The sequence below is a fragment of the Centruroides sculpturatus genome, unplaced genomic scaffold (genome assembly GCF_000671375.1).
Source record: "Centruroides sculpturatus isolate CEXI.00-Female unplaced genomic scaffold, Cexi_2.0 scaffold231, whole genome shotgun sequence".
Taxonomy (NCBI): domain Eukaryota; kingdom Metazoa; phylum Arthropoda; class Arachnida; order Scorpiones; family Buthidae; genus Centruroides; species Centruroides sculpturatus.
The window spans coordinates 169,961-191,624 of NW_019384443.1; the positions used below are offsets into that span (position 1 = coordinate 169,961).

The 21,664-nt window shown below is 29.2% G+C and overlaps 3 protein-coding genes across 7 annotated transcripts in view; all 3 read right to left on the reverse strand.

The window, feature by feature from the left end:
* LOC111620225 (protein white-like) lies at window positions 1–20,010 on the reverse strand. 2 transcript variants are annotated; one of them, XM_023362123.1, is made up of 23 exons: window positions 19,936–20,010; window positions 16,506–16,604; window positions 10,468–10,569; window positions 6,567–6,729; window positions 5,989–6,037; window positions 5,812–5,913; window positions 5,453–5,537; window positions 5,276–5,347; window positions 5,110–5,208; window positions 4,871–5,037; window positions 3,518–3,589; window positions 3,339–3,441; window positions 3,189–3,260; window positions 3,091–3,119; window positions 2,914–3,019; window positions 2,697–2,828; window positions 2,536–2,628; window positions 2,405–2,462; window positions 1,631–1,708; window positions 1,432–1,537; window positions 1,265–1,365; window positions 482–555; window positions 1–140 (listed from the first exon to the last, which is right to left on the reverse strand). In XM_023362123.1, exons 3-23 carry the CDS (start codon window positions 10,549–10,551, stop codon window positions 42–44), a joined length of 1,944 nt encoding a protein of 647 aa, XP_023217891.1. In that variant the 5' UTR covers window positions 10,552–10,569; window positions 16,506–16,604; window positions 19,936–20,010; the 3' UTR covers window positions 1–41. The 2 variants fall into 2 exon arrangements, with proteins under 2 accessions (XP_023217891.1, XP_023217890.1); XM_023362122.1 differs by having other exon boundaries at window positions 10,468–10,573.
* LOC111620227 lies at window positions 18,518–21,044 on the reverse strand. 2 transcript variants are annotated; one of them, XM_023362129.1, is made up of 4 exons: window positions 21,029–21,044; window positions 20,731–20,805; window positions 19,942–20,005; window positions 18,518–19,860 (listed from the first exon to the last, which is right to left on the reverse strand). In XM_023362129.1, the coding sequence occupies exons 2-4, from the start codon at window positions 20,737–20,739 to the stop codon at window positions 18,575–18,577; spliced, it is 1,359 nt and encodes a 452-aa protein (XP_023217897.1). In that variant the 5' UTR covers window positions 20,740–20,805; window positions 21,029–21,044; the 3' UTR covers window positions 18,518–18,574. The 2 variants fall into 2 exon arrangements, with proteins under 2 accessions (XP_023217897.1, XP_023217896.1); XM_023362128.1 differs by lacking the exons at window positions 20,731–20,805; window positions 21,029–21,044 and adding exons at window positions 20,081–20,155; window positions 20,379–20,396.
* The window catches only part of LOC111620226, a 4,904-nt gene continuing 4,183 nt past the window's right edge, over window positions 20,944–21,664 (reverse strand). For all 3 annotated transcript variants that reach the window (XM_023362126.1, XM_023362127.1, XM_023362125.1), the window contains one exon: window positions 20,944–21,618. In XM_023362126.1, the coding sequence (XP_023217894.1) occupies window positions 21,033–21,618 (586 nt within the window). In that variant the 3' untranslated portion in view covers window positions 20,944–21,032. The remainder of the gene's footprint in view (window positions 21,619–21,664) is intronic.

Below are 21,664 nucleotides of genomic sequence, written 5' to 3' on the forward strand. Positions count from 1 at the left end.
AACAAATGTAAAAATATATTAGCTACAAACATTCATGATTATTATTTCTTTTTAGATCTCAAAATTAAAGCAATTAATCCCATCAAATGAAAAGCAATATATAATATAAACAGGCAGATAAAGTTCCATTCATTTTCGTCCTGTAAATATTTTAAATTATGTATTAATAAAACACAATAGCTTAAATATAACTCATTCGACTGATGCCGTATTGCTTCGAACTTATGGACACATTCCTCTATTAAAGTTTGCGTGTACGTGTGTGTGAGAGAGGGCACGATTTTGTTCACTCCCATTCTAAGCTTAATAACTCCTGTGTTATTTGTCGAAAATTTCTGAAATTTTTCGGGGAGATTTCTTTATTAGAGTCATTGATGCTATTAAATTTTTGTGGTTAAAGGTCGAGGGGATGGAGAGATAAAGGGGATCGGACAAGTCGATACAATACGACATGTATTTATCAACGTAAAACGTTACTCACTCTACTGAAACCAAGTTCTTCAATTACTTCGACACCTTCTCTAACACAAGGAATATCTTTCCTTGAGGAACAAGCTAAAAATGAAAGAATTTTATAACTAAATTATTATGAAATAACGTATAGACATTTAAAAAATTTCTATCTAATGAATCGTGTGCATAAATTTTTATAAATATCCCTTAATTTAAAAGCTTCAAATACAATTTATTACATATATTTGTGAAGAAGAGCTAGCGAATTTCTCATGAGATAAAAATGATTCTAAAACTATACTAGACATTTGAATACGGCCGAGATCAAGTTTACAATTAGAATCGCATAAATTTCTAATGGAAATTGATGGCCAGAATACAAAATTCTACTTGACTTATGCTGTATTGTTGAAGAATGTTTGTTAAGTATCAATGGTAGTGGTAGTAGGGATTTTTCTACCGGCCAGGAGAAAACTTAGAGGGTCTGTAGTGTTCTTACCCTATAAATTAATAAGATATCAACTGATAGATTTCTTGTATAAAGAGAACAAACAAATACTCACGAACCCCGTATCTGAGAACCCTTAATTGTACAGTATGCATTGTAAATAACATTTATCACTAGTTCAGATACTTTCGAACTCTAATGTACAGACAATATCTATAATTTTGATTGTTTCGTACTCCTCAATTTAACGCCATATTCCATTTAGTTACAGAAAACAAACAAATGATGGCTCTAAATGGACATTTCGTATTTTTTTAAAATAGTTTATACGTAATTTTAAGGTATTATACAATAAATACTTACTAATGTTATGAACATTTTCCCATTGCACTACCATTAACGCTTCGTTAGAATATCGAAACCAGGATAAGTACTGCAACCACGATATGTATTTTGATAAAGTTCTAAAAATAAAATTGATTTAATGAAATTTTATATTATATTATATTATTTAATTTGATATATTTTACTTTAAATTGATAAAAATTCCTCCTGTGATCATTAAAACTACATCAATTGGCACGAGAATTGTCATGGCTAAAGTTGGTGAAGCGCAAGCAGCCGAAAAGAAAAATCCTAAAACGAATAATTAACGAAAATAATCAAGTTAATAGTAATATATTTTTTAAAATTAAAAAAATATATATATAAAATTGCAATTATAAATACCGCATGCGCTTGCTGTGTTTGCAGTTAAAACAATGATAAGCATGGTTAAGAAGAATCGATCTAAATCACTATTTAATCCTGTAAATATAATTAATTAAATGGTTATTCTGAAAGATATAAGTTTTATAATATTTAAATATTTTAAATATGAAATACAGCTCTTAATATTACATTTATTTAATCTAAAATATATGCTCTCCACCTCAAATTAATAGTATCTTGCCCCTGTACATCATACTCTTCCTGTTAGCAATTGAGTCGCGCCAGTCAACTATTAACTCCTTTAAGGGGAATAGTTTTGAATTGAAATAACGTGACTTTGTATTGGAAGTTTGTATATGGTCGGGCCTTCTTTCTGTCCCAAAGGTTTCTATATCTTGTCTGGTTTTCCATTTATCTTACTGTATTCTCGAGATTAAGAAAAGACAGATGGAGCAGAATGAATGGGAGAAAAACCGCTCCCGAAAGGAGTAAAGTATCTTTTAAACACTTCACCTGCAGTCACTTTGCCATCATACAGTAATTATGTATACATAACTACTATATGTTATACTGTAATTACATAANCACTCTGTCCTATACGGAGCCTCACAGAAAGAAATTAAGGAGGTGACATCGGGAGATCTTTGTGTTCGATAAAGAAAAGTGGGACAACATATGCTTGGAGGTCGGTGCGGCAGTCACTTTGCCATCATACAGTAATTATGTATACATAACTACTATATGTTATACTGTAATTACATAACTTTCCTCTTAAATACTCAATTTTCTTACCTATCATCCAATAAGATATAACTGTGAATAAAACCGGCTCGAAAATGAAACCTGGAATCTAAACAACGTTAGAATTAATATTTAAAATTATAAAAATGATTGGAATTTTAATCATTTTAATAGAAACTTACTAAAGATATTATCTTGGATAAGTAATATGCATCTACTCGATATATACCATTTTGATTTTCACGAAGAAATACTGGAAGCTCTTGAGGAAATGTCTAAAATTGGAATTAATTTAAAGTAAAATACATTCTTAAACGTTACAAAATAAATTAAATTAACATACCTGAAGCACCCCGTACATACTTGGAAACGTATTTTCTGTAATGAAAATAAATATTGCACCATTTACAGCCATGATTCCTGCCTGGTTGATTTTTATTTGAAAGTAAATAGAACCAATCATCAAGGCTAGAAACTGTAGCGTATAAAAAAGTATAACAAATCTAATTAATTAAACGATTTTTGTTAATTAATTATATTTCTTAAAATGTATAACATACAATTTTCTGAAACGTTCTTATAGTCATTATTGAAGGATTTCGAAATGCTTCGAGTAAAGCTCTCCATAATAGCATATAGAACTGTACAAACCACGACGCTTTCTTTCTGAAATTACAATATATAAATTCAATTTTAGTTCAGAATTATTTAAATATTTTTATAATTTTCTTACTTACGACTTCACTTTATGGTATACTTCTGATAACTGAAATAAAATGCAAGTGTTTACAAGCATCTACGATCTTCTGTATGTAAAAAAAGATACTGTACCTACCTCGTAACCACAGTGTTGATTCCATTCTTCATTTTTTCCAAACGAAGAAGCATCGTACCAATTGCAAATTTTCTATTTAAAAATATATTTAGGAATTATTATTTAGGAATTTAATTAATTAAAAAATCAAAATCTACTTTCCTTACTAACATTAATTATCTGTTTATCCCTTTCTTCGAAACCTGGCTGAATAGCTAAAACTTGAATATAATAATCAGCGGGATTAAAAGTAAGAGGACATATATAACCCAAACTGAAAATAATTTATAAATTGTATTTATTTCTATTATTTTTATATTAAAAAAGAGAAAAATTTAAAAAGATTATACCTAGAGAAAAATTCGAGAGCTTCGTAGGACGGTCCTAAATATGCTGTTCTACCTTCAGCTATAAGTAATAATCTAAAGAAAAATTATTTTAGTAATAAATTAAACTATAAAATATAAAGATTCTTTAAATTTTCTATGTTATTATTATTATAAAATGGCAAAAAAAAGGTTTATTTTGAAGGTAGAAACGAGTTGTATAATAAATTTTAAATGCTAAAAATGAATAAAACCTCTATCATGTCCGACCAACTCGACCTCCCCTCTATCTCATCACCCCTCAGCCTTTAATCACCAAAATTTAATAACTTAAATCTCCCTAATACATAAAATTCCTTGCAAAATTTCAGAAATTTTTGACAAAAAGTACAGGAGTTATTAAGCTTCAAAGAGGGTGAACAAAGTCATTCTCCATGCACACACATACACTAATACAGAAAAATTCCCGACTGTTTTGCATACGTTTCAAGATCCCGTGTGTTCCTCATTAATATTTCAGTAACGTCAATCGATAACATCGATCCTGATTTATTGCTCATTTGCCATCTTGGATATGGTATTGAATAATAATGATTTTTCTAAAATTTTACTGAATGAAATAATTATATACTTAAAACATTTATACGTCTACATAAAACAACGTTCTAACTTATTGTTAAAATCAGGAGTGGATTTAGGGAGGGCGTTCACCCCAAGACATCTTTTTAATTTATAGAGATTCAACTACTAATTACTTATTGACTCGTTTAATTAGAAGCAGTACCCTAGATTGTCTCTCATCCAGGTGTTAATTGGACTACTCTTTATTATTAATCGGTGTTCTGATAAAAACCGGTGTTTAAAAACATGGCACGTGTATCACAAGTTTTTACTGTGATACATACACTATCACTTTACTGGTAGTGATATTCGTTTCTAATTTAGGGACTAGTTAACTAGGCATATAACAGATACATAGAAAAAAACAATTAATTATACAATGTTTATTAATTCAAAAAGAATTTTTCTAAGTGAACATCAAAGGAGCCACATCTTCTCTTCTTGTCGCTCTCAGAATATCAAACATGCACTCGATTTCTCTCTAAACATCTCATTTCAATTTCTAGATTATCCTTATTGCGTGCACTCTGTCCTATACGGAGCCTCACAGAAAGAAATTAAGGAGGTGACATCGGGAGATCTTTGTGTTCGATAAAGAAAAGTGGGACAACATACGCTTGGAGGTCGGTACGAACCAGACATTGAATGTCGGGCTATCTTGCTCGTATTTTTCGGAAAACACGAGTGTTTCCTGATCTCCAAATACGACAATTACCGTGTAATAACATTTTATAAAAAGAAATACAACTTTCTAACCTATCGAACATTCGAAAGACTTCAGAAGACGGTTGATGGATGGTGCAGATAACGATCTTCCCTTTAGAAGCCATTTCATATAATATACTGACTACGTTGTGTGCCATAAATGAATCGAGACCAGTAGTTGGCTCGTCACAGAACAGTAATGCTGGGTCTGTTAAGATCTAAAATATATCGATTTATTTAGATTTAACTTAAATAAATATCGTTATTAAATATAATATAAATTGTTTTACTTCAGTTGCGAAGGTTAAACGTTTCCTTTCGCCTCCGGATAAACTTTTCTTGAATCCAGGTTGTCCTATAATTGTATTCTCGCAATTTTTAAGTCCTAACTAAATACATAAACTTCCATTTAAAAACTGGATATAAATATTAGAAGTTTATAACACAGAAATTCACCTCTTTTAAAATTTCTTCAATTCTCTGTAATCGTTCTTTCCTGGTTGTTCTATGATCCATTCGTAATTTTGCCTAAAAAAATTTTAATTATAATATAATACGGAATTTATATCTGATAGAAAATTATGTTATTTAATTAATAAATAAATAAACAACTATTTTATATATATATCCTACCTGAAAAATTAAATGTTCTCTGACGGTTAAACCTGGTAGAAACAAGTCATCTTGCTGCACGTAAGCCGAAATTGCCCTTATGTAGCTAAGAAGTAATAATACAAATTATATTAATGTTTGCCTAATAAAGTAATTTATTTATGAGAGGAAAAAGTATGGGTTTTAGCCTATATTCGACTACAATTAAGAGCAGAGTTTGATCCTTCCAAACATATTAGACTGTGATAAGGAAGATGGAGATGAGTGGGAAGAGGATGAGGGATGGGATGAAATGTTAGAAAAATGATATTTTAAACCATGCTACTGACTACGAGTCGTAAATGTAATTCAATTATTCTATCGTATTTCTTAATACTTACTTTCTATGAGCGTGTCCATTCACCGTAATTTTACCACTGACTGATAAACCCTTGCAATTTCTATCTACTAAACAATTGAGAAAAGTCGATTTTCCTGCTCCACTGCATTAAAAAAAAATACATCTTGTAACAAGAATTTACTCAATAAAGACCTTTTTTTTAACATTTAAAATTTACCTTCCTCCCATAACAGCCAACAGCATACCAGAATTAACACTTCCTGACACTAAAATAAAACAATAAGGTATAGTAAAACCTATCTAAATTGTATAGTAAAGTTTCCATAAAACAAATAAGTAAAATTATTAACAAATAATTTTATGGGGTAGTCCAAAAGTAAGTTAACCGGCTAGACTTATGAATTTGTATACGTTAAACCGTAGTAATTTACACAATAGACAAGATTTTGAATAATTATAATGATTAACTGACTTTTGGGCCGTCCTACGGTACATAAATCATCTCAAAGTAGGTTTGTATACTATAAAGAAAGTTAATAATGAAGTCTTTAAGTGGGATATGAATTAATAGACTTTAAAGTATTTAAATGAACTGAATAATAATTAAAAAAACGTAATTTTCATTGATCTGTTGGATTATTATGCAATAAATTCTTATTTAAAACTAGGACAAGCTTCTACTAATGCCAGTTAATATCTCAAATTCCTTCACGTAGAATGATACTTAACATCAGTCTAGATGATGGATGAGAATTTAATTAACCTAAGAGCATTTGATACGATAAGTTGACTTACTATTATTAAGAATCTTTCGATTTTCGGGATTATCCTTATCATTCTTCAATAAGGATTTATCCTTTATTTCCACATTCAAATTCTCCCACGTTAAATTGATTCCGGCTGTCTGCTCCTCCATCCAACTCTGAAAGCTTCTGCATCTTTTTTCTAATTCTGTAGACTAAAAAACAATAAATAAATAAATTATAAGTTATTTTAACTATAAAAAATAAATTTAATTTTACATATTAATTAAAAAATTCGACATTTATATTCAAGAACTGTTTCGACTTTTTATTATTGTAATTTTTCCCTAATTTTTATTCAACTGTGGTTACAATGTTTATAGCTGGAACGACCATTAAACGATGGAAGAATGTTATATGAGGCTTTAAAATGTACGTTTTCGTGTAATTAAATATGTTAGGAGGGATTTTTTCCTCTTTATCTTCTTGTATTCCTGTAGCTAAAACGATAAAATTTCTCCTCCTATTTAAATTAAATCCAGTAAAAAATTATTCTCGAGAAACATAATATTATAAGCATGACAAGTCAATGAATAAAAATGTAAATTATTATTTTAACCCATTTAATAAGACATTAAGTGATTATTACATACATTTTTTTGTCATCCTGTATGATAAATAACGTTAAAAATTAGCATATATAAAGATATATTTACTTGAATTACGTTTAATGTAATATATATATATATCGAGTTATGTATGACTTTTGTAATCATATCCNCATTTAATAAGACATTAAGTGATTATTACATACATTTTTTTGTCATCCTGTATGATAAATAACGTTAAAAATTAGCATATATAAAGATATATTTACTTGAATTACGTTTAATGTAATATATATATATATCGAGTTATGTATGACTTTTGTGATCATATCCCTTTAATCCCTCGTGGTATTCTGCCTCAAAACTATTAAAATTTGTTAATTTAAATAGTTTTTAATTAGAATATCTTCGTAAACTTGCTTTTATTTATATAAAAAGAATAAAAATCTGGTCCCCAAGAGTAAAATTCCTAAGTCTTTTTTATAATAAAGATCTAGCAATCATCTCAATTAAAAATATTTATGCAACATCTTGGAAGGAACGAATGATGAACGTAGGTGATGTTTAGCAAAGTAGAAGGACAGCAATTCTAAACCTGTTCAACCAAGAAAAGCAAGTAGACGTGAACTGAATATATTAATTTTTAAAAGATTAAGTTACCATTCAGGTGTTGAAGTTCTATATATTTTGTTAAATTAATACGCGGCCATTTTTTATCGAGGACATATTTAATGACACAAAGGTGATAATATTTTTTTAATTTAAAAATATATCCATGTTTCTCTAAAGATTATTATTTTTTTTAATGGCAAGCATTTTTGTATGTTTTATCTCTTAATTTATGCTAAAATGGAATGTTTTAATTGCTTAAATTTTGTAAAATATGATAGAAAATTGAACCTTATACCCTATAAAAATAAAGGAAATAGATATACATACTCTGCATTCAATCGAAAAAACAAAATTTTCTCATGATTTATAGGTAAAAAGATAAGAAGGAAAGATAAGATATCCTTAAAAGAATAGGAAGAATATAAATAAATAGACTAATGAAAGCTTAGATATACTTGTATATACAAAAGAAAGATGGGATATCCCTAAAGAAACAAGCATACAAGACAGACGAGTAAAAGGAATAAGATTTCCCAAATAAATTCGAAATTGTCGCCATTTTTTCAATACTGAAAGTGTTTTTCGATGGATTTCAATATATCTAACAGATGGAATCAAGTAATATTTAACAGGATCAATAAGAAAGATGATAAAACTACAGTCGTATTATCTGTGTTTATGAAATATAATATAATACTAAGAAGACATTTGTTAATTGCTATGAAGAACCTTAATCAATGGCAAAATTCGTACAAAATAATCTTTAAACAACGGCCATTTTTACGTCCAAATCAATGGCCGTTAATCAGAGGTTTAAATGCATCATTTTAAAAGAAATAAAATGCAATTATGTTTAAAAAAATGATGGTAGCTTGAAACCTCCAAAGCTCCATCTTATATTACACCATAAGAATTTAAAAATGTAAAGAATTTACCGTATAAAGTAAAGAATTTTAAGTTTATTTATTCATTTCTAAGTCTTAATAATGTTATAGTATTAGTAGGATGGCAGCTAAGATAAGAATAAAAGTATAAAATATAATTTAAGATGTAGGTCTTGAACTCTTTTATCTAAAGATACCTCTTTTTTTTTAAGTTATTACACCGACTTTCGTTCAGCAATTTTAGCTGTGTTTTTCAAAAGACGTGACGTGTTTATCAAGACAATATACCTTAGAAAACAAGAGAAAGGAATGTTGCTGTAGTTTTTTTCTATTTATTTCACCGCATATCAATTAAAAAGGCGTTCACGTGTATTTTATTAAATGATAAGATACAGAAAAATGTAGATATTCACCTTAAACTTTTAGTTTTTAGGCTTACAATTAAACTAAATAAGTGAAATTTGGTTTAGGAAAAATGAAAATTTAGTGTTTTACTTGTGTTCAATAGGTCGAATTTTACATTTTAAAAAAGAATTTTATTAAAATTTTATATGATAAAGATTAAAATAAGACTCTAAACTAAAATATATGACTCAATATACTAGAAATATATTTAAGAAAGTGTATTATTTAAAATAGAAGATGGTTCATAAGTCATATAGTCTTAATTCATCTACATATTTCGCTGCATTTTTGTTGTATTCCTACACTTGTTTTATGCTTTTTTTATTCGAATCAATATTTACAGTTTCTTTCAGTAATAATAAGAAAATCTAGTAAACAGTAAAGAAATTAGAACGATAGAAAATGATGCAACGGTACTACATTAAAGTATTTTGATGTTATCACTGGAAAAAAATCGATTTAGAGAGCTAAAGGAATATAAACCCGAGTTGAGGACCTAAAAATTAGGCTCGTCCTTGAATTGTGTAATCCCCTTGAGGCAAGTATGAAAGGAAATCCGTCAAAAATAACGTGACCTTGTCCACCTTGCTAGAACTAAATAATTATTTTTTAAATGATCGGTTTATAGAATATTATCCACTTTGCAGGATAAAAAAATAGGATAAACCTAATAATATACATAATTAACATAAGACAGAATATAGAGAAGAAATAAACTAATTGAAGTTTTGGAGCAGTTATAATACTTAGAGGGATGAGTTGGAGATCTTTCCCTAAACCAGGAGAAAATTGGAGGATTTAATGCTTCTTACCAACATAAAATTAATATTGTTTTTACGAGCATAAAACAAAATCGTAAAGAAACATTTTATATATTTCGTTTGTTCAAAAAACAAGACGATAAAAGGTGCTGTAAAAGTGCCCTGGGGTCCCATACAAGTTCTCAACTGTCCTGTCTTTATATGAGACATTATAACTACCTAATTACTTGTGAACCACTCCTATAAAGTGGTCCACAAGTATGTATAAAGTGAATCAGAAGCAATAGGAAAGTTATCTCACCCTGTAGTTTAGAAGTTTAAAATCTTTATCTATTAGTCCTTATTTCTATTAATCTATATTCTATTATTGCTTATTTTTATATAAAATTCTTTAATAATCATACAAATAAAGCTATTAAACTGAAGATAGTAGCTTCAGAATTTGCTTTTAAATAATGTTTTCGTAAGTTATAATTTCGTTTTAATATTAAATTGTAGGAAAGAAGTTATAGCTCCTATAGGAAAGAGTGTATTTCTTATGTAACAATTTTGCTTTACAATTGTAATTCACGTATAAGAATTATAATACATTATAACCTGTAAAACTAGTAAAAGTAAATGTATTTGCTATTAGTTTTAGCATTAAAATTTTGTACAATTTATAAAAGAAATTTCATTCTTACCTGACTACTTAGAAGATAAGAATGTTGCGAAGTTGAACTCCCGACTAACGACGATAATTCATCTATATCTTCACCATAAGGCATCTTGACGACAAGAAGAGCCTTTCTATAAAATTATATAACATTTTTTATTTAATTCAGTAAAATGTATGCATGCCAAAGCTTATTGGTTAAGGAAAGAAAACCAATCGTAGAAGAGCAGGAGGAGTTTAGGAGGTTAGTTCGTTAAAAGAATCTTATCGTTTGAAGGCTACTGGATCAAGGGACTAATAATAAAGGTTTGTATACATTAAATAAATGAAATTTCCTATAGAAATACTCCAAACTGGAGATTTCTATTACTCAAATTAAACTTCATAAATTGTAATTTTTTTGTCGACCCCCTATAACACTGTTGATAATTCCGTTTTATATGAATTCCATATTGTACGAGTCACTTAGATTTTACAAATACGTGTGCCAGGCTGTAAACGGTTCATGTATTAATAAAATCTAAGTGATTCGTACAACGTGGAATTCATATAAAACGGAATTATCAACGGTGTTATAGAGGGGTCGACTTGTATTTTGTTAAATTATTTAAAAAAAAATAATTATAATAATGTATAAATTAATAAAGTTAACCAGAAGGAAGTTAATTTTATGATTTTATAAAGAATTTTTTTAACGAATACATGAATTTTAATAGGATTAAATGGTAATTTTTGGATTCAGTATGTGTGATTTGAGCAATTAAAATATTTTTTATTTCAAGTATGGAATGACTATAACCTGTTTGATAAATTACTTCCTTGCCATTTATGATAATTACAGTAAAAAAATGTAAACATATCTTTAAAAATTTCATATAATATAGTAATTTGAATCATATTTCTATAATAGAGTCATCATTGTAAACAATTCTCACTAAATTTATCTATTTGAAGTATTAAACTCCATTATTCTTGATACTTTATATACAACATTTTATGTATTATATCTTTTGTATATTTTAAACAAGTTAACAGTAAAAGAAAAGGAGTATAATTGTGGCTTATAGAACTGGAAATTACAACTGTTATATATAATAAAACTGTTAGAATTAAGCTTATATTGTAAGCTGTTTATTGTGTATTTTCTACGACCACACAATATAATAAAATTCTCCATGCGTGATGTGAAAATCGATGAATAATCAAGCGTTATCTTTAATTCGATTTGTCAGCTTGGATCGTGGGACTTTCTACAACTGTTTTGACCTACCCTACAAGATTTTATCTCAAGTAAACATATCAAATGTCGCCCTTTTTTATACTGTAATGGATTTAATTCCCTCGTCTTAATTCACTATACAATTTCTATAATTTAATGTAAAATTTTATATTATTAACTATTAAAAAATGGGGGTGGAAAGTTGAATTTTAAAGGTAGAACTGAGTTTTATAACAAAATATGTTAAATTTTAAATGCTGATAACGAGTAAAATCTTTATTAATTCCGACCCCACTCGAGATGTGATACATGATCCCCCTCTAACTCCCCAACCCCTCGACCTTTAACCACTATAATTTAACAGCATCAATCCTCCTAATACACAAACTTCCCTGCAAAATTACAGAAATTTTCGACAAAAATTACAAGAGTTATTAAGTTTTTTAGTGGGTAATAAAATCATACCACCCCCTACACACACTAATATCCATACATACAGAAGAAACTGCCCAACTTTATTTGCATTTCTCGACATTTCAATGTCTCCTGAGTCCAAAAAAAATAAAAATTTTGGGTCATTTCTGATACTTTCTCTCTGTTATACAGTATAAAACAACCGGGAAAGTATAAAAACTTTATGAAAATAACCTTATAAAGTTGTATAAATATTAATCTAAAAACAATTACTGGCGAATAGATATAAAAAAATAATAGAAACAGTAGAATGTATTGTTAATTAGTGAAGAAACACAACGTTTTGGCGCCACATATTACCTGTTTTACCAGATTTTTATATCCTTGCTCGAGGTCACCTTTAAGGATTTAAAATTAGTAAAATATACATTACTTTCTTTTTATTTCTTATATAATAATATAATCGCTGAGACTTTATAAAGATGTCAAATATTAAATACTAATTATATAGGGCCAAGTTTCTTAGTGTTTTTATAAGAAAAATTGCTGTTTTTAAACTCAACTTAGACGATAATCGTGATGAGGAAACTTATACTCCTTTCGTCTAATAAATATTTCATATATAAAATTTCGAATTCAAATCATACCAAGCTCATTTTCTGCAACTCTATAATTTTCTACCATTATCGAGTACATTAGAAAGGCACACAATGTTGAAAATAATGAAAAAAAAAACATCCCCTTTCGCATCGCATACTTTCCCTCTGTTATATATTAGTGCGATTTTGTTTACTCATATTAAAGCATAATAACTCTTTTGCTTTTTGTTGAAAATTTCTGAAATTTTGCAGGGAGATTTGAGTATTAGGAGGATTGATGCAACTAAATTTTGGAGGTTAAAGATAGAAGGGGTGGGGAGAGAGAGAGAGAGGAAATCACGTGTCGTATCTCGAGTGGGGTCGAACTTAACGACGATTTTATTGGTTATTATCATTTACAATTTTCTATAAAACTCGTCTCTACCATCAAAATTAATCTTTTTACCATTTTATCATAATAGATGGCGTTACACACAATTTTAACTTTTTTCCGGGAAGTTGTTGAGTCTTTTGTTTAACAATTCCTATATTTTATCTTATAATGTGATAAATATTATCTTAACAAACTATTTTACAATGTTCTTGCTGTGAAATTAAAATTACGGCCACCAAGTAGTCATGATTTATCTACATAAACCTCAACGTGTTGTTAATTACACCAGCATCCACCTCTCAATCGAAAATGGTGTCTTATAGCTTGAGGCAATACCAAATACCCGAAGAAAGGTTTATAATGATATACTGTAGGAATAACTGTGACCCGTCATTCATTATCCGTGATACTTTAATGTATAATAATAATATTTCATTAATGTCATGTAAAAATTCTTCCATAACCAATAAGATAATATTCATACATGTAATTTCAATGTTATGTATTTAATTTTGTTTAGATTATATGTCAAATAATTAAATAAAAATTTTACTTTATCTAGATTATTCAAATGTGAAAAATGATCTTAGGTGCAATTTTTAAAGATATAAAAACGATTCGATGTTAATTTCTTTTATATTTTCACAGTATTAAATATGTTTAAAGGTTAGATTCTTAGGTTATAAAGGTCAGAAAGGTACTATTGGATTAGATTCTTAGATTAGAAAGGTACGATAGGATTAGATTCTTAGGTTAGAAAGGTACGATAGAAAGGTACTATTGGATTAGATTCTTAGATTAGAAAGGTACGATAGGATTAGATTCTTAGGTTAGAAAGGTACGATAGGATTAGATTCTTAGGTTAGAAAGGTACGATAGAATTAGATTCTTAGGTTAGAAAGGTACGATAGGATTAGATTCTTAGGTTAGAAAGGTTAGAAAGGTACCATTAGATTAGATTCTTAGGTTAGAAAAGTTAAAAAGGTACCATTCGATTAGATTCTTAGGTTAGAAAGGTACCATTGGATTAGATTCTTAGGTTATAAAGATTAGAAAGATACCATTCGATTAGATTCTTGGGTTACAGAGGTTAGAAAGGTTAGGTTAGGTTAGGTTAGGTTAGGTTAGATACCATTCGATTAGATTCTTAGGTTAGAAAAGATAGAAAAATACCATTGGCTTCGATTCTTCGGTTAGAAAGATATTAGACTATATTCGTAGGTTAGAAATATTTTTTTCCCTTCGCGAACAGTTTTGGTTTGAGAGATCTTAGGCCCCTTCCCGCTCAGAGAGCACTAAAGGGCCAGCACGTGTAAAGTGGAAAGTGTGTTTGTCCCATAGAGGGCTCATAATGTATTAAACTAGTCCGTTGTTAGAACTCATAAGTATTACGTGATGTTTGGAGTCTGTACTTGTTATTTAAATTTAAGGCCGAAAGGGTGTATGTATATGGTAACTGTTAGTAATTGTTAAGGTTAGTAAGGTGGTTATCACCAGGTGCTAGAGAGGTAGCAGTAATGGTGACTAAGAGTAATGATCCTCCAGCTAAGGTTGAGATGTACTAGGAACAAACATAATTTTTAAATATACTGTATAAGGTTTGATGGTTCAATAGACTAAAATAAAAAATTTTTTTACAATGTTGATTATTTAGTAATTTAGAATTTAGTACAGTTTAATAAAATTCAGTTGTATGAGTTGGGTTTAGGATTTGACTAGGTACTTAAAATTTTTTATTAATAAGTTTATTTGACTAGGCGAAGGAGGGGAGCCAGTGCCAGAGGACTAGACCCCATCCAGCAACCATTGAGATTTAAGATTTTGGAGGAGAATGAATTTAACTTAGAACGGCCAGAGCTGGAGGATGCATGAGATAATGACAAGACAAGATAATCAAAGGAAGATAGAAAAGTTATAGTGTGTTAGTGACTAACATAGCCTAACCTGATTTTTCTGACTTGTCAAGAGCCACTGTGGAAAAGAAAGTAGCAGTGGTAAAGCCATAGATGGTCTAGGCCAACAAATTTAGAATAAATATTAAAAGTTTTGAAATGGGAGTCTGGATTGGTGAGCAAGTCAACAAGCCAGTTGAGTGCCTACTGGGAGGACTTTGAGGGGGAGCTTGACCCCATTTGGAATTAATGATGTAAAGGAAACCCAGTAAAACTTCACATGTCAAGCTAGGCCAAAAGGGCCAGACAAAGCAAAGACCAAAATAAAAGGAGCCAATTATTAGAAAACCAAATATGGTAAGTGCTGGACACGACCACCATGAACGGCAAAGTTTAGAGGTGATTTTTAGACTTGAGATTTGAGAGTGGCTTTAATGCTAATGGTAAAAGGTTGAAATTAAAAAGTGAAGCCAGTTTCACCTGGCTGAGGACTGACTGAGGAATCCTACAGGGCCAGATGTAGAGGAAGAGTGACACTCAAAAGAATTAGGCAAAAGCAGCAGGGATAGGTGCAGCGGCCCGCTAACGCCACGCCAAAGAGGCGCCCACGGGTGGAGAACGGCCACGGGAGGCAAGAGGTTAATTAATTAACACTATAAAATTCGTGGTTTAAATCCTGCATATCACGAATAATATGTATATATATTTGAAAAGGATTCGATGAATGAAGAAGGTTGGAAACCCCTGTGTTAAGTAGATCTTTTCTATGCAAACTGTGTATGTATTAATACTAGTTCATCTGATTTATTTATTAATTTTTAATTATATGAGCAATACAGAAGAGGGTCGATAAAGATCGAGGAAACATTGAAAATGTCGAAATTAAATAAGATTGAGGGTTTACTACCCTACTTTACTCACTATTCTAGGTTATCACTACGAAACTACATTATAAACATCTATAATACTATACTATCATCAAGTATATCCTTTATAATATATTATTTTGTAATTTCTTACTGTTTTAGATTATATGTTTTGATACAAAACTAGAAAACAACATTAATCAATGTATTTAATTATAAAGAATGAGAAATAATTCTAGTTCAAGAAATTAATGGCAATTTTACGATAGATTTATTCCACCCCTTTAATAACCATTAACTAAAAAAATAACTTATGATAAGAGAAATTTAATTCCCTTATTTATGTACCAGGATTAAGTTTCTCTTACTGAATAAACGTGTATTTTATAAAAGTATGACCTACACACACTTAATTTTCTTATTTTTGTGTACAGTTTTAGTCTATAAATACCCATTAAGTCCTATAACATCGTAAAATTTTAAGATATAAAAAAGACAATTTAAAATATATCTGGAACCACGAAAAAGTAATTTCTTATTTCAATTTTACAGTTTCAAATCTTATATATTTTTTTTAGAAGAGAAAAGGGAATATGCCGCTGATAGTAGACGATAAAGTTAACAAGTATAGAATATAAATGAATTCACTTGCTAGTTCAGAAATTCTATACTTTAATGCCTGAAGGAACGTAAAATTACTCACCTGTTAAGTGTAGTTTGACTCAAAATCTGATACAATAAGTTTCCATTTGTTAACTTCTTAAAGATGATTATAAATTCTAATTAATGTCATTGTTCTCATCTAAAAATTTAAATATAAATAAATATTTTATTGTAATTATAACAATATTTAAATTGTATGTTATGATAATCAGTTCTAGTTACTAAATTAGATGTAAGTTATAACTTCTCAACCGTTAGATCGCGAACCATAAACTTTGTGAGAGTTAAATTAAGGTTATCTATAGGTTGAGGAAGTTTGTTAATTTAATAACACAACAGAATTATTTTGTTAGTGTGTTTAAACATTAGCTGGTTAAGAAAGAGTAGTTTTGTTAAATAGCTTTTAACACGCAATTTATGAATCGATAAACTTCAGTCGTTCGAAGTATTTCCTCTCATAATTACGATGTAAAACAGGACACTGTATTAGAAGTACTGTTGATAAATAAACGTGGCATTATATGAGTGGGGGTTATTAATATATGATAGGCACTGTTAGCATATAAAAAAGGGTATTAAGTGAATGGCACTGATAATGGCAGGAAAGGCAATTCTGAATGATAGCATTGTATGAAATGTTAATGTATAAAACAAGGTACTGTTAAGGTAGGAAGCAAGCAGAATTCTTAGTACAGGAAACAGGGTAGTGTATACTTGATATTACTAACGTGTAAGCAAGAGGCAGAGAATTTTCATACAAGTTCGAAGCTTGAGAATCATTCTTCTTCAATGGCAAAACAGAGTAATTTATCATTAGAAAGATACGAGAGGGACTCGCGTGCATACATGCGTGAGATCTCATACCTGATAGCAAAACCTGTAATTAGATTCATATTTGAACCTTGATTATACAGAATAATAATTTGAGATCAGATGTTATGAGAGAGTAAATGTTTGATATCTACTACATTTTTTTTTTTTTTTTGCTTCTCTCTGAAGATTTTTCATGCTAACGTTGTATCTGAATAGGGTGTAGATAAGGGTGTTATAATCTAATTTAAGAAATATACATTCGATTAGCCATGGTATAAAATTCCAAAAATTCATCTAATTTTGGTTAAAAAGTAATTTTCCCCTGTTTAAAATGTACTTCTAGATGCTTAAAAGCTAATTAATAATTTTATAAACCTACAAATGATCAGCAGAATATAATATAAAATAGCTTGACAAGGATTGATGACTCGCATTTATCCATTCTTAATTTTTGTATTTGAATTGTAATGATTATTCTTGGTTAATTTAACTTCTACTAAGTAACTTCGGTAGATTTTTAGTTTTATTTTAAAATTTGAATCATTGCTGAAAGCCATATTGAAGGATAAAAGGTCAAACACTTCCTTTTGAGACACTAACATCGATACATACAGAAAAACTTCCAATTAAAAGCAATTAAGTTTTTCCCATATAAGGTTACATTTCACCTACGCTGATCGATCGCATTCTGATCGGATCGATCCACTGTTGGTGTAATTATGACCTGCTACATAGCCTAAAATGGACAATATATTAATTAATTAATCGATCAATTAAAAACAGATTAATTATGTAACAATCCTCTTATGCGTGCACGTTTTGATAACATATAAGAAATCGTTAATGTCATTGTTAACTTCCCCTGTCACTGAATTGATAAATTGTCGCCATTTGTCTTATTCCTACATCTCTATTTATCAAATAATGCCTTTTCTCTCATGTTACTGATATTCTTTCTGCTTCGTCTCTTCCTAAACACTGTTAACTCATCTTAAAATTCAAATTAATTAATTAAAACTGATGAAGTTTCCTTATATAATTATTATAAATTACTCACCAACGAACCTAATTTTTATATACAGACCCTCCTAATTTCATTGTAACGTTTTCTATTATTTATTATTCGTTTATATATTGAAATTTTAATTTTTCAGCTAAGAAACTCGATGATTTAACAATTGAAACATTCATAAATTAATTTATAAAATAGACAGGAAGAAAACGTTGTATAGATAATTTATTAATTTTATTTCGTAATTATTTACTAATAAATGAGGGAAAAAAACTGTATTTTTTCTAAGAATCTTCGTCTTTAAAAACAATTTTATCTCTTTTTCTTTTTCTTCTACAATTTGGACATATTACTTCTTCAGACATGTGATCTATAATGTGTGATTCCATCTCACTTTTATCATTTATCTTAGTGTTACATACTTTACACTGATAGTAATATTTTCTTGTACCTTCCTGATCATAGTAAGGAATTGCTTCAACTTGATCCTCATTTAACTGTTTATCCGTGAAGATTCTTTTACATTCTGTACATACCACAGGTAGGATTATCTCTGATTTCCTTCTAGGACACTTCAAAGCTTCGAGTTCTTCAACAGAATTCATTGGTTCCTTCTTAATTGAGACAGATTTAATGTAAAGTTCGTCGTAATCTTTAGAGTGGCATTCGGAACAGAAGACGTAAGTGGTAGTTAGGAAATTCATCATTTGGCATTCGGCAGTCGGTTGATGTTGGCCGATATTTTCACAAAACTGGCATCGTTTGAGATAAGCAGATTTATTTGATAGGGTAATATTTAGTAATTTCCTTCTCAAATTATCTTCCGGGCATAAATACTTTTTACACAATTGACAATTAACGCCCTTAAATGCCGTCATATCGACAGAACTGCGCTTCATATATAAATCTTCTTTATCGTAATCGCTCTTTTTTTCATCCTCCTCGTCACTAGTTATAGCTCTTGTGCATTGAAAACAGAATAAATCCTTATCCAGGAGATGTATAAGAATGAAATGCTTTTTGTATAAACTCACTTCGTCGAAAATTTCATTGCAAATTTTACATTTAAACGTTATTTCTTTCGATAAACTATACATTTCTTCGTCGAACTTAGTTTCTGCATCGGAAAATATCCTGTCACAACATCCGCAGTGAACAGGAATGACACTTATTTCGTTCAAGTTAAATTTTGTTTTTATTTCTTCAAGTTCAGCCGAAGAAAATGGCTTAGGTAAAACAATTGCTGGATTTTTAAAGAAACCGTTCGATGTTTTATATCTAAGAATAGAAATACCGGGTGATTGATATATCATAATTGTTTCTATCGCCTCGTCACTCGCTATTTCGAACTCCAATTTCTTCAACATTTCCGGTTTTATATATACTTGTGATAAACGTTGTTGCCACGGAAACGATCTTTTAGATATTCGAGGAGGTGGAACGGGTAATGATTTTCTACTTAACTGCATGTTTCTTATGGTCGTTGCCTCACTACATTTTAAATATTCTAACAATTCAGGCGAAAATTGTAGCGATTGTACTTTCTGTTCATTAGAATCTGAGTCTTCTTCTATATTAATTCATGTTTAATGATTAGTATTGTGTTATTAGTTTTGTTAATTAAATAAATTCGATGTATTCTTACCCTCACTTGTTATATTTGACGAACTTGGTTGTTGTTCTTTCGTTAGACTTTCCTTGCTACCTTTGCTATCCTATTTATTTAAAAAAAAAAAACTGGAAAAATTACAACTTTATAGCTATAAAATTATATGAGAAATTAAAATTACCTTTTCCATCTTCTAATTTTATTCCTGATTACACTTACAAATAAATCGTTAAGGCATATTTATCAATAAAGAATACTGAAACAAAGGAAAACGATTTTATATCTTAATTTGTTACGTTAATAAATCATTGTTTTAAATTAATTTTCTGGTATTTTTTTTCGAAATAAAGACGAAATTTAATGATTAAAATCCAAAAAAAACTTTATTGTCATAATTAATGAATTTACGACATGAAAATTTAAAGAACATTAATGTTTTTTATCACTAAAATTTAAGAATTTTGAGTACACAAATATACCACATCATAATTTAACATTGTCCATGGGAGGAATTCCTAAATATGAAGTTGAATTTAAACGTGAACTGTATCCTCGATTTCCGAAAACGTGAGGATTTAATGTAGAATTAAAGTGTCTAGCAGTATTATTAAAATCGTCGTAAGTGGTTCTATAAAAATTTGGTCTTCTAAGATTCAACCCCTTAGAGTTTATATAATCATTCCAATTTATATAACGACTGCTCTTATCTGTTACACCTGTTGGATATCTGTAAAATCCAGTAGAAGGTCTTCTATCTGATACGANTAAAAAAAAAAAACTGGAAAAATTACAACTTTATAGCTATAAAATTATATGAGAAATTAAAATTACCTTTTCCATCTTCTAATTTTATTCCTGATTACACTTACAAATAAATCGTTAAGGCATATTTATCAACAAAGAATACTGAAACAAAGGAAAACGATTTTATATCTTAATTTGTTACGTTAATAAATCATTGTTTTAAATTAATTTTCTGGTATTTTTTTTCGAAATAAAGACGAAATTTAATGATTAAAATCCAAAAAAAACTTTATTGTCATAATTAATGAATTTACGACATGAAAATTTAAAGAACATTAATGTTTTTTATCACTAAAATTTAAGAATTTTGAGTACACAAATATACCACATCATAATTTAACATTGTCCATAGGAGGAATTCCTAAATATGAAGTTGAATTTAAACGTGAACTGTATCCTCGATTTCCGAAAACGTGAGGATTTAATGTAGAATTAAAGTGTCTAGCAGTATTATTAAAATCGTCGTAAGTGGTTCTATAAAAATTTGGTCTTCTAAGATTCAACCCCTTAGAGTTTATATAATCATTCCAATTTATATAACGACTGATCTTATCTGTTACACCTGTTGGATATCTGTAAAATCCAGTAGAAGGTCTTCTATCTGATACGATTACTGATGAATCCAAATTCTCTTTAAATCCATTTGGCATGCTTGATTCCTTGAGCAGATGATTCTCCATTTGTTCGTTCGGTGATGATAATTGGGGATTGTTCTGTATATAATCCTGATTCCGTTTATGAGCCAACTGAGGATCAGGGAGATCTTGAATCGCGTAACTTTCTACATCATTCATCTGATCTTTATGATTACTAACTCCAAGAGATTTCTCATTATCTTCTAAGTTTTTATCACTTTGATTCTGTGGATCGATCTGCGGCTTGTAATCCTTCTCGTGATGATCGTTAAAATCATACCTGTTAAAATTTAAAATTAATTAATTATTATTAATGTTCTGTTAAC

What these genes read in the sequence shown, in the direction of transcription:
- LOC111620227 (XM_023362129.1), bottom strand. An exon ending in AAGTTCGTCAAATATAACAA is followed by an intron (nt 19,861 to 19,941) that starts GTGAGGGTAAGA and finishes GAATTAATATAG; the next exon opens with AAGAAGACTCAGATTCTAAT.
- LOC111620225 (XM_023362123.1), bottom strand. Translation starts at nt 10,551, where the DNA reads ATGCCTTATGGTGAAGATATAGATGAATTATCGTCGTTAGTCGGGAGT. An exon ending in GGGATAAACAGATAATTAAT is followed by an intron (nt 3,261 to 3,338) that starts GTTAGTAAGGAA and finishes ATTTTTAAATAG; the next exon opens with AAAATTTGCAATTGGTACGA. An exon ending in ATCAACACTGTGGTTACGAG is followed by an intron (nt 3,120 to 3,188) that starts GTAGGTACAGTA and finishes ATTTTATTTCAG; the next exon opens with TTATCAGAAGTATACCATAA.